Source organism: Aedes albopictus, chromosome 2 (assembly GCF_035046485.1).
Source record: "Aedes albopictus strain Foshan chromosome 2, AalbF5, whole genome shotgun sequence".
NCBI classification, from domain to species: domain Eukaryota; kingdom Metazoa; phylum Arthropoda; class Insecta; order Diptera; family Culicidae; genus Aedes; species Aedes albopictus.
Window position 1 is genome coordinate 286,011,351 of NC_085137.1, and position 13,164 is coordinate 286,024,514.

Sequence of the window (13,164 nt, forward strand, 5' to 3'; positions counted from 1 at the left end):
ATCATGACGTTTAAAAACATCTCCTCTTTGAAATAATATAAAGTTTTCAATATAAATTAGCGATAGTTGACGAGTTATTTCAAATTTTATGTTTCTCCGTTTTGACCCAATCTCACCCCCCAGACCCATTGTCACCCCCATCGACGGTACCTCAATGTTGATTTTTTTTAAATAAATTGTTGACAGTTAGACGAGTTTTCAACGTCAGTCAGTCAGTACATTGGGTCTGGTTGATCAAATAACCGATTTTCAGATAAATATATTCTTGTTCGTTCTTCGAAACAGGATATACAGCCTCGGGCATGCTCAATCTAAATATGTTTTTCACCCTAGACATTTTCCACATTTTCTAATAAGAAATCGCAGCAATCCTTCTTTATGTTTTAAAACCGCTTCGCTCAAATGAATCCATCATATCTGTAAATGTTTCAGCAACTTACTGACTTGCTTACAACGTTACAACTCTATATTCATTTCTTAAAATTGCATGAAATATTTAGCTTCAAAGTGGCTGTCAGATGAACACCAGTATTATTCAGACTCACAGTCACAGATAATCCGAATCGCTTCGTTTGTGTTTATTTATCATCGAAATATTCAAGTAAGTATACCAGTGAATTTGGCAATATCAATTAATCCTGTGTTGTTTTGCTCAAATGAGGCGCATTTTCGAACTAATTGTTTATACACTACGGGGAATCCAGCGAGAAATGAAATCATCACCCGAACTTCTAAAAATGCAGAAAATTCCATACTCTCGCAACTCTCGCAATACAGTCAAACATTTCCGACCCGGCAATGGTTGTACATGTACGAAGTGATATTTGTAAACCGAACGTTGGTGAGCACGTTCGTATAAAAGTTAAATGGACTCTACATTCAGTACTAGTTCTATCGTTCATTCCTTACAGTGCCACCTTGCAGCCGTGCGTTCCCGATCGTTATCATAGCTTTATTGTTCCACCCAGTGCAGTTTATCAGTGCATCCACCGCAACCCATCAGTATTCTGCAACAATGGCCCAGACTGTCGATGCCCAGTTTGTCCGCAAAACCAACGATTTTGCCTTGGATCTGTACAAGGTAGGTGCAGGACAAAAATCGCGATTCTCACAGAGAAAAAAGTTTGACTCGATGACTCATGCTTCATACATATCGAAAAATGTGTGCTTCACTGTTGTTTATCAGTTATTGATGTAGAAAGAATTTCTAGTGCAAACTGTGAAAATGTAATCTATCGTAAGGAATGTGATAAGCTTTTTCAAATAAGCGAAAAATGCACACTAAGCTATCAAAATCCACATAAAATTTGTAAATCCCACGTAATAAGCATATGCCGCCTTTCTTGGAAATTTTCGGCTGCTTTATAACTTGTTGCGCTGTGTGGTTCATGAGTAATAAAGTTGACTTATTAAGCAAAGTCAAAGCAAAGTATACCTTTAGTGCTATGGTGTAGCCATGAGTAGATACCGAATAAACCAATGATGACGCTCTACGATAAGGTTATCGCTTTTCCACCCACCAATAGTTTTCCTCCCATGCACTTTAATTGATCTGCAGTTCATGATACGCGTTACATATTCGTGCATTGTTTAAAAATAATTTTTTCGACGCCAAAATTTTAAATTTGCAAGTTTTTTTTTTTTTTTGTTCGCTATAGAACGCGTGGCTGTGAATAAAGTAATTATTATATTTAGTGAAATTAAAAATATTAGTGAATAGGAATCAACTATCGATTTATACACCTACTCTATCACACAAAAATTTTGTGATGGAGAATTGAACAATCGATCTCAACTTGACAACATATGACATACATACTTGGTCCAATATACTAAATGTTGATTTTTACAATAATTTTGATTCACATGAGGAATTATGAACCAAACTTTAAAAAACAATATTTATTCACGTTACTTTTGGTAGACAATATTTGTTTGAAGTACAACAAGTTAAAGCTTGCAAATTGGACTGCTTTTTATTCTTTGAACGTACGCTCATTCTTTTGTTAAAAACGCACATTTTGAATAAAAAAAAACACTCGTTCTTTCAACAAGATTATTCATATATTGACTGGCCTAATGACTAATGGCCAATTCTTTTCTGGAGTTACTCTTGAAAGAAACAAACAAAATGCGTTTTAACCTATTGTAAAGTGTACTCAATTGGGTTTTAAAATTTTAAAAAATGTATTGATTTTTTTTATTTTTATACGAAATAGCACCTTTTTCTGAACCACTATGATTGTTTTCAGATTTTTAGAACTTCATTTTGGTACCTAAAATCAATTTCAAAGATATTTTTTGAAATCACCTTTTGACAGCTGGGCAACTGCTTGACAGTTTCGCGCAGTACAAAATGCGACGAGGGGTGATTCGACAAATCGCTCCCATCCCATACAAACTTGATAAGTTTTTTGATTTGTTAAGATATGGTAGATCTCCCTGGCCAAGTTCATAGGGGTTAACGATATTTTAATATGTTCCGATTTATAAGGGACATTTAGATACATTCGAATATGTTTTGCGATTGATGTGGAGCTTCATATTTTATCGTTTACATTTTCCTTGAATAGTCATCATTAATTTCGAAGTTTTTTAACAAAGTATTATTAACATTGCTTGTACGATCTCCTTTGTAACTTTCCTCAAATAGCAAATAATCTCGAACGAGAAGAAAAATGTCGTCATTTCGCCATTTTCCATCAGCACCTGTTTGTCGCTGGCCGCCATGGGTGCCGGTGGCCTAACGGCAGAGGAAATGTTCCGCGGGCTGAAGTACGACCCGGCCCAAAAGTCGGCGATCGCGGAGAGCTACGGCAATGTCATGACAAATCTAGACGGCAATAAGAGCCTCAAAATTGCCAACAAAATGTACATTATGGAAAAGTATTCGGTGAAGGCAAACTTCCACGAGATCGCCCAGAAAGGTTTCCGCTCGGAGGCCGAGTCCGTAAACTTCTCGGACAGCACGGCGGCAGCCAAGAAAATCAACACCTGGGTCGAGCAGAAGACCAACGACAAAATCAAGGATCTGATCTCACCTGATTCACTGGACGATATGACGCGTTTGGTGCTGGTCAATGCAATTCATTTCAAGGGCACATGGACGCATCAGTTCAACCCGGCAAGCACCAGACCGATGCCGTTCTGGATCAGTGAGACAGACTCCGTGGATGTTCCCATGATGAACACCAAAAAACACTTCAAGCACGGCGTTTTCGATGATCTTGGTCTTGCTGCACTGGAGATGACCTACAACGATAGTGACGTGAGCATGCTCATCCTACTACCACATGAACGCACCGGTCTGACCAAGCTGGAAGAAAACCTGCAAAACATCGATATTTCAGACATGCTTACCAAGATGTACAGCCAGGAGGTGGAAGTATTTTTGCCCAAGTTCAAGATTGAATTTGATTTGGATCTCAAGGAAACCCTGGAGAAGGTACAATCTACCGGATAAGTATGCAATGTTAGAAGATTGATCACGCATTTTTTTTACAGCTCGGAATGGGCACTATGTTCAGTGACAGCGCTGACTTCAGCGAACTGCTGGAGCAGCACGATCCGCTGAAGGTTTCCAAGGTTGTGCACAAGGCATTTATCGAAGTCAATGAAGAAGGCGCGGAAGCAGCTGCAGCTACGGGTAAGATAGGCATTCTTTTTTGTTTTAGCGACCCTTAACCGCAGATCGTATATGATGTCACTTAAGTGTACATTCTTGAACAATTATTCATACATATCAGCGCAATACGCACACTTATTCAAACCTAAGTGACGCTATATACGATCCTCCGTTGGCTAGATATATTCAGCAGGATAATGTGTCGTCGGATGAATTCATGTTCTAGAGCTATTCCATGTTGCACGTCATACTTGTTGTTCATATTGGGCATTGCTTTATCCAACTGCATTGGTGATGGTAGACTGAATGTTTCTTCGTTTGTAGGGGCAGTTGTACGAATGAAAAGAAGCGTGCTGTTCCAGAGTACTCTGTTTAAAGCAGATCATCCATACCTTTTTGTACTGCTGAAGGATAGACACCATTTATTTGTGGGGAAACACATTACCGCGGACATAAATGTGCAGTCGCGGCATGAAGAACTTTAAAGTTTATATTTTAAATACAAAGTAAAAATACAATGTATGTTTGTTTTCTTCAATTTTTAGTAATTTATTCTAAAAACTGTTCCTTTCAAGAGCCTCTACTAAGTGTCAAAGTTAATTTTTGTTGTGCATGATTGAATCTAACTGAATATAGTAAGTTCAAACTGATTCTGTTTGAGTTTTGAACATCAGTATCGCATAGAAAGAATTTTAAATTATTACCAAATATTAAACGTTGACACTGTTCAGTTACCATGTTAAATGTTTCGTTGCAAAAGCTATAAACCTCGAAACAGCCGCTATCTTATCATATCGATTTCTTATCAATGTTATCGATCAGAGGTTCGTGCATGTGGCTGCCATGGCTTTTGTTAATGCATTCCTTCAGATTAGCTTATTTCTAAAAAAAATAGTATGTATCTCAAGCCTTCTTTTTAACCACATTTCGATTCCTATACCTGCAGGTATGATTATGATGACGAGATGCATGATTATTCATCCGTACTTCACCGTCGACCATCCCTTCCTGTATATCCTGAAGCAAAACGACCAGATGTTTTTCATTGGCCGGATGAACCAAATCTAAACAAACAATTTAAGTGCCTAGCAGATTTGTGATTCTGGATGTTGTTCAAACGCACCGTGTAGACTAGTGAATGTTAGCAATAAAAAAAACTCAGATGGTATATTAATTGTTATACTTTGTTGGATAAAAATCAATAAATGTTGCAATCCACAATTGAAAATTGTTGAATTCTTGGTCGTTTAATTGATTGCACAGCTCATTCAGCCTACACCTCACCAATCCATTTGGATTCAAAATCATCTTAATGGCTTACTCACATTCCGGTGCATGACATAAAGTAAACTCCGTTCGTATGTGTCATTTTGTGTTCGCACTCGCAGTTCATTCATTAGCATTGTGAAATGTTTCATTTCACTCGGAACACTTAAATAGAAGCAATCTTGCATGCAAATACTCGTATGAAATCCATGGCTAAAAGGGGAGTTGAGAGACAAATGGATAGAAGAATGAACCTTAGATTAATGCAAATAATACATACAGGGTGACCAGACCACACACACGGGTAACGCGGGAAATTGTCGGGAATCTATCGGGAAATAGATATGCAGGAAAACTTTGAAAAAATTACTGTCGAACGGGAAATTCGTTTCGGTAAACCCCTTCTCACAAAATCAAATTAAGTAGAATAATGCACGGTTTAAGTAACTGTCTTAAAAATGATATTCTCCGTGCAATAGAAACCCGGACTAGCGAAGTTGGATATTTCTCCAAATCCGTACGTCGGAAATCTGAAGTTAAGTGATGCGCTGTATAGCGGACCAGGTTTACTTTACAGCGCACTACATACTTCCGAAGTTACGTCCGACGCACGGATTTGAAGAACTTCGCTAGTCGAAAACTCCGATTTTCAACTAAATTGAGAATACTATACTATACTGAGAAGTGAATAAGGGTACAATTTAGTTGGCAATTTCCTAAACGATTTCCCGGAACCATTTTGATTGCGCTGATTTGGTTTAGAATATGCTTTAAAATATTGTGAAAATAGAGCTTTAGTAGAATTTCTGAATAAATGATAATAATAAAATTATAGAACCAATTTAAAACTTAAGATGTCGAAGTATTTTTTGTGATATAATCAAAATAATAATAGCGGATATTTCGAAAAAAATAGAATAATTGAACTGATTGTTTGGAAGCAATTTCTGGTATAATTCTTTAAAGAGTTACCACTAGAAATGTTCGTATGATTCCAACATTTTGCAAAAAATATCACATATTGATTCCAAAATCGAACGAAACCAATCGGTACCGTAATCGCTTGTGTTTGGAAAAGATGAATTTGGGAGCGTAAGAATATCCAAAGTATTACAGTATCTCATAATTACAAATTAAAAAAAAAACAAAATCAAATATCCTGTTTCGTACTTTACCGATTTCAAGTCTTTGAACATGAACCATGAGTAGAATATAATATAATGCGATCATCTGAATGAAGTTTTTGCGTGAGACTTATGAAAATCGTATTATGGGTGAGTTAAAAGATAAATCAAAGTTAATTAAAACTTTTTTTCAAAAAATCACAAATATTTGAACCAGTGAACCGTTTTTCACCTTCTTTTTTTTTGTTTGAAAGGTATTGAATATTTTACAGAAAAAAATCATAAAGAAACCAAATAACGTTCGAAAAATGTATTTATTGACTTTTTTTGTTTTGATGAACTTTGGTTTTTGGAACAACCTTTCTGAAATGTAGTCATCCCAGTGACAAAATAAAAAACCGGTTTAATTATTTTCGATGATTTAAATCTTCTTGTTTCTTTTGTTTGAAAGGTATTGAATAGTAGTTTGAAGGAAAAATACACGAAGAAGCCAAATTGCGTTCGAAAGATGATTTTTTTTTTAATTTTTAGTTTTGATAAGCTTTAATTTCTTTAGAGCGCCCTATGGTAAAATTGGCCATCCTAATTTTAGAAATAAAAAAACGAGTCCAATAGGAGGCAATCAGTGAAGCAGGGATGGGAACACTCACTTGCAGAGAGTTACACTCACTTGATGTATTCTCAGTTCAGAAGCGTGCAATCATGAAATTGTGTATGGACGACTTTTGCCTTGTGGTTTTGTCTAAAAGTTTGCCGAATAGAGTAGATGTCGCACACGCATATCAAAGTCGTAACAGAGCTGTGAAAGCGACTCTCCACGAGGTGAGTGTAATTTACATTCACCTCGTGGAGAGTTGCCTTCGCGGCTCCTTCACGACATTGTAATACGTGTGCGACCCCTACTCTATTCGGCAAACTTTTAGACAAAACCATAAGACAAAAGTCGTTCATACATCATTTCTTGATTGCACGCTTCTGAGCTGAGAAAACATCAAGTGAGTGTAACTCTCTGCAAGTGAGTGTTCCCATCCCTGCAGTGAAGTACTAGATTGAAAGTAGTGAGCTGGATTTTTGTATGGTGAGATGATCAATTCTCCGTTTCTGCAATGAAATGGTGCAAACAGCTTGGGTTATATGATTTCTTGGCTAATTTGATGCTGTTTGAGCAAAAGTTTGGGTAACTTTGTTGTTGTATTATTTATTTCATGCAGCTTTAACAACACAGTTACCCAAAGTTTTGCTCAAACAGCATCAAATTAGCCAAGAAATCATATAACCCACGCTGTTTGAATCATTTCATTGCAGAAATGGAGAATTAAACATCTCACCGTCGCATGAATTTGGAGAAAAATTGGCTTTCACTCCCACCAAATTTTGGGGTTTGACTGAGTTGATGATATAGCTTCTTTTCGTTCATTCCCACTATTCAGTGCGAGAACACAAATTTGGATAAACAGTGTAATTGGTTTGAGTAGATAGCTTTCGCGAAATCCCAGCAGCTCATTACAAAGCGACACTTACAGTTGGTGTAACTCGACTGCGCTCTTACAATGATTGATTTCAAATACGGCACTGCCTTTGTTTTGATATGGAGATGTCGGCAAAGTTTGCTTCACAAGTTGCATTCTGAAAATAGTAGGTCCTATCACGGTCGCCATGTACAAGTGGTATTTTTACTTATTTAAAAACTACTTTTCATGAAGCTTATAAGTTTAGTCCTGCATTATAAACACACAGATAAACAACTTGGAACAAAGTACGATAAAATCATCGTCACTAAAACATAATCGCCAAATGCTTATTTCGCTGTGTTTCGCAAACCCTCTGAGTAGAAGGCGATAGTGAGCAAACGCCAATCAGGAGCAAAAAATATGCGAGCGTCATGAGTGAGAGATTTGCAAACTACAGAATAATTTAACAGTCCGTTAAAATGGAAAACGATGGGAAGTGAATAGAGTAAGACGTTTGTTTGTCTGTGGTATATACTTATGCCTTTCACATGAACGGGCTTGGTGGTCTAGTGGCTACCGCTTCTGATTCGTATGCAGAAGATCATGGGTTCAATCCCTGACCCGTCCTTTTCATCCTACTTTGTATCTTTCTATCCACTTTCTCTCGCTCTCTCTTCTCTACATATACAACTCATGTATATTCATATGTTCATAGCCATCGCTGGAACCAGAAACGAATTGAAATAAAGTCGTTTCCCTCCCTTCCGACTTCCACTCACAGCACAGCGTATATATAACGCCTAAAAGTTATGCAACCATGCGTGCTGTGCCGCTTGACCTTATTCACCTTATTCACCACACAATCTATCACGAACACTATAAATAACCCCTATCCATGGATCGCATCACCGACCCAACGGTGACTCCTAGATCTGCCATCCTTTCCGTCTAACAAATACCCCAGTCCGTGCGGGTTGTGGGGACGCAGAGTGCTCTCGGTCTCTAGTAGCAACAACCAGTACACTCTAACATTCCTTTCCCTTCCCAGCTGACTATAAGGACTTGGCCGGCGCCGTCATTGATCGAATATGCATGAGCTGCTAAAATTGCACTTTGAGAATAAGTGGAATGTCCCAGCCCCTTATTCAGTTGGATCTCAGTGCAATTGGTACCAGTTCAGATCAATCACGGAGGAGCAACCATTGACATGTATAGTCAGAATTGATCGTGATCGATCGTGATCGTGATCGGTATATACTTATGCCTTTCACAAGATATGCAAATGCAAATTGATGAAAAGCTTGCAGAAAAGCTATAGGTTGAGTGGAAGTGCTCATAACACATTGTAGGCCTAACCACAGTTGAGACATTACTCAAAGACTAGGAAGAAGTAGACCAGCAAGGATTGACGTTCTTACTGTGTGCCCTAGGTTCGATTCGATCATTTGCCCTGGGGTCATGCTTGAAGCGAGACACGAAGAGGACTTGTAAGCACTTTAAATGTTTGATGGACACCGGAAGGATAAAGTGAGCAGCACTTCTATGCAATATCGGATAGCTACTTCGACGAGGAGATTTTATCTTTGAAAAAATGTGAAAGGAAACAAATAATTAAAAAAAATGTAATCATAACCGTAAAACCGGTAACGCTTGCATTATTTTGCTTCTGTACATTTTTCTGCTTCATACGCTTGTCTTGGGCATAATCTTCATTCGTAGTTCAGCACTTCTAACGCCAGTAGTACACAGGGTCAAATATTTGACAAGGAAAGAAATCAAGAAACAACATCAGTTTGACACTAATGAAAATTCGAATCGAATCAAACAAGATGTTTGAGCATTGGTTTCTTTTTGGAGAAATATTTGACCCTGTCCTGTGTACTAACAGCTTAACATGCTTTCTAAGATGCTTTCCACATTCGACCGCTTGATTTACAAAAAGTTCAATTTTTCCTATGTCGTAAATTTCAGGCATGATAATGATGGCCATGTGCCTAATTATCCCTGTGGAGTTCAACGTCAATCGCCCGTTCTATTTCGCGCTGATTAACAAAAAGGAAAACCTTGTGGTTTTCAATGGCCGTATTCTGAAGCTGAATTAAAGGAATAAATGCCCATTGGAAGAAATATTTATTATTTTGTTTTTATCTTTATTATTTTTAGTTGATGACAAGGGCAGTTCACAAGCATCACAAGATTTTCATATTAGAGTTATTTCTAATTAGGAATCTAAATGGGTCGTCTTTTATACATCCCCCTTGGTTTCGTCAAAAAACTCAGAAAAGTACCTGTACGAGAGTGGATTAACATCCCCCACAAACTACAACCCTGATGACCGTGGTGATCGCAATCAGACTAGCCAAATATGCCTTTCGAAGATAGTAACCAAAACAAACAACGACTATTGTTCTTCGTTACCCCGGTGATCGTCGATAATACAACAAAGCCGTAGATGTAGCTGGCTGATGCTGATGACCGTATTCGTATTCTGGATTACTACCTGACTCGTGACCGAGTAGAGAGAAGGAGAGATGAACCACCGAGCAACAAACTGTTTTAATCCCGATCGACCGCCGATTGCAGGTAGCAGATATAGCAGCAGTGAGATACTCTACACGACTTGGCTGAGATGACCACTGGCTTACCGATGACCCGAAGTAGATCACATCCTCAGTCTCCATCCATCCGCCGGCGGGAAAGTTCAACCGACCATGTGTAGTTTTTAATTCGTTAGATTAAGTGTCCATATCTGGTAATAAATAGTAAAAAGTGTTTATCGTTTTGTGTTAGTAATAAATGCGTTGTGATTTATCTATCGAGCTTCCGCGTGTGATTAAATGAACAGAAACCCCAAGGAATCGTAGGCCTGTCGTTATCACCAATTTCGAGATCATAGTGAGTTTACCAAAACGATTTGGATCCTTCTACATCACCCCGCATCCCGCGCTGGCATCATCCCACATTCAGTGTTGGAGTCGGAAAAGGAATTCCACTGAATCGAAGGTAGGATCCGACTAACCAACAGTACCGATTATAATGAACATGCAAAAAATATATTTCAGCAAAAAGACTTAAAAAGGAAGCTCACATGATCAACCTTCCGCATATTACCAATTTCGCTTCGCTTTAACATAACATCATACATTAATCCATACATTTCAGGCATAATACAGATACAAATGTGTTCGTTCTGGGGCCTATCCAAACCCGTGGTATTCCATGTCAACCGTCCGTTTTATTTCACGCTGTTAAACAGGAATGGTTCCCACCTGGTGATTTTCACAGGCCACATACACAAGCCTGAAAATATTTGATAAATAAATAAATTTTGAAACAAATTTTGGAAATTTATTTTTTACGATGACATTCAGAGCCCTATTTTAAATTTCGAAATCATTTCAATAAAAAATGAGTGTGTATTCTTTGTAGTTTATGTGGTAACCCTATGCGAACGCTTGAGAACTCGCTCAGAGAAGCGAGATAGTAGAAAGAGAGAAAGGGGAATTTAGGAGATATTCAGAATTGTACCGAGTAGGAGAAATATACTACGATCAGAAGTTTTGTGACAACCAACCGAACAAGACGTATTTTATTCAAAGTCTGTAAGAACAGAAGTCTTTGTCCTCCCACTTTACTAGATTGTTCAGTGGCGTACGAGGATAGATTTTTTTTAAAGTAAAGTAAAATTTTCTAAAAGTTTTAAGTTTCGCGAGTGAAAGCGTGCAATTTTGTGATTTTCTTGGTGATTTGGTAGGACCACCAAATTCACATTTTTTTTCCAAGGAGACTCGGCGTAAGTAACCATTTTTATCCCTTGTGAAGTGACAAAAGAATTTTCTTCTCACCCATTTTTCGCGCGGTCAGGCATTGTTCTGAGATTTTATTTTATGTGACATCTTTTGCGCCAGAACAATAACCGCTTTGTTTCTTTTGTGGTGAAGAAAGTCTAAGAAGGTGACATTTTTACGATTTGTAAAGCATATAGAGAAAGCTTTTGAGAACCATTGTGTGAAACGCCATTTTGAAGAAAACTTGAGAAACATTATTGGAATTTTATCGACGATCATTTTCTTTCATACACACATTTTTGGTTTTCCACATTTCACAGCGTTTTTGCGAGGATTCCACAACCAATACCAGCATAAAATTTCTCAGTGTGAACCGTTTGCCGAAAGTACATCAGTGACCGGGAACGCAAAAAGGGAAAAAGTGACGGATTTGACAGTTCGACAACGCGAGTGTGCGTACGGCGATCAACGAGCTCGACCATCGATTTCACCACTACCGACAACCCGAGTATCGGAGCCAGTCGGTCGGCGATTGTTTACCGTGGAGTCGAGAAAAAGTGCATCGAAAAGTGCATCTGAGGAGGTCAACGAACCGTATCGAGCGAGTGTGCGGCCGTCGGTTAGCTGATTGTGTTGTGTGCCGGTGGAGAACGAGTGATTTTGTGCATCGGGGTTGTGGAGTTGCTGCTGCTGCCGCATTGCATCGAGTGCATCGAAGGAAACCTGTTTATTTACAACGAGTGGCTGCTGCTGAGAGGATTTTTTAAGAAAAGTGCATCGGTGGAGAAAATTTCAAACGGATTTTGTTGCTGTGTGCTGCTTTGGTGCCGATTTTGGATTTTTTTGGTGTGCAACCGCATTTGGTGTGCATTTTTTGGATCGTCTGGTGCTTTGTTGAAACAGGTACGTGGTTTTGTTTTTGTTTTTGATTTTTTTTTGCGAGGATTTGTTTTATATTTTTGATTTTTATTGATTTTGTGTTTTGTTTGGGTCCAATTTTAATTTTGATTTTGTGTTAAAATTTTGTGCGTTTCTTTGGAAAGGATGACTTTGACATCGATTGCTGATCCTTTCGTCCCTTACTCTATGCCATTCAGCCAGTACCAAGAACAGCTGGAATGGATTTTCAAGCACAACGAATTTCCGGAAGAGCGTTATAAAACGTCATTCCTGGCAGTCTGTGGAAAGGAAATTTTCACAGAACTGAAAAGACTGTTTCCAGGAAAGAATTTTAATGATCTAACGTACAAACAAATGACTGATGAACTGAAAAAGCGTTACGATAAGAACGATTCAGCTGTTGTGCATAGTTATAAATTTTGGACTAAAAGGCAAGGTAGGAATGAGTCGCTGGAGGATTTTGTGATTACAGTCAAGAATTTGGCTGAAAGATGCGATTTTGGAGAGTTTAAGGATAGGGCGATTCGTGACATGCTTGTCATTGGAGTGAACGACACTCAGTTACAAAAACGGTTGTGCGATGAAGAGGATTTGTCTGCAGCTAAAGCAGAGCGGTTGATTCTTAATTCAGAGATATCAGCCAGTAGGACGAAACAATTAAACCACGACGATGACAGGCGCGTTAGCGTAGTGGCCAGATTGGGTAACCGATCTGACGTTTCGCGGTCCAGAAACCGATTCCGGGGCCGCAGCCGCAGTTTTGATAGAAACCGATCTTTTTCGTCTAGGAGTAGAAGCAACGGTAGACAAGACAGTAGATACCAAAGCAAAAGAGGCGCAAGCTCAGGTAAACCTGTTTACCTTTGTTCCTTTTGTAGAAAAACCGGACATACGAGGAAATTTTGTTATCGTTTGCATGGAAAAAGCCCGAGTAAGAGTAAAGCCAGTGTAAAATTCATAGATTCTCCAAAACCATCTTCCAGTTCCAAAAACTCAGGACTATTTAAGCG

The 13,164-nt window shown here is 38.5% G+C and overlaps 1 protein-coding gene and 1 long non-coding RNA gene across 9 annotated transcripts in view; both read left to right on the top strand.

Annotated features, from left to right (window-relative positions):
- Positions 1–458: 458 nt before the first annotated feature.
- The window catches only part of LOC109408227 (serine protease inhibitor 42Dd), a 19,751-nt gene continuing 7,045 nt past the window's right edge, over positions 459–13,164 (top strand). Inside the window, exons 1-5 of one of the 8 annotated variants that reach the window (XM_019681489.3) lie at positions 459–601; positions 912–1,081; positions 2,654–3,445; positions 3,505–3,646; positions 3,950–4,163. In XM_019681489.3, coding sequence (XP_019537034.3) covers position 601; positions 912–1,081; positions 2,654–3,445; positions 3,505–3,646; positions 3,950–4,110 — 1,266 coding nt within the window. In that variant the 5' untranslated portion in view covers positions 459–600 and the 3' untranslated portion in view covers positions 4,111–4,163. Of the gene's footprint in view, positions 602–722; positions 1,082–2,653; positions 3,446–3,504; positions 3,647–3,949; positions 4,164–4,571; positions 4,862–9,437; positions 9,596–10,628; positions 10,796–13,164 lie in introns of those variants that run through there. The other 7 variants (XM_019681484.3, XM_029872940.2, XM_019681486.3 and 4 more) reach the window with 7 other exon arrangements.
- LOC134288152 (uncharacterized) lies at positions 10,896–13,022 on the top strand. The gene is made up of 2 exons (XR_009997774.1): positions 10,896–12,157; positions 12,298–13,022. It is a non-coding gene; the product is annotated as an uncharacterized LOC134288152 (long non-coding RNA).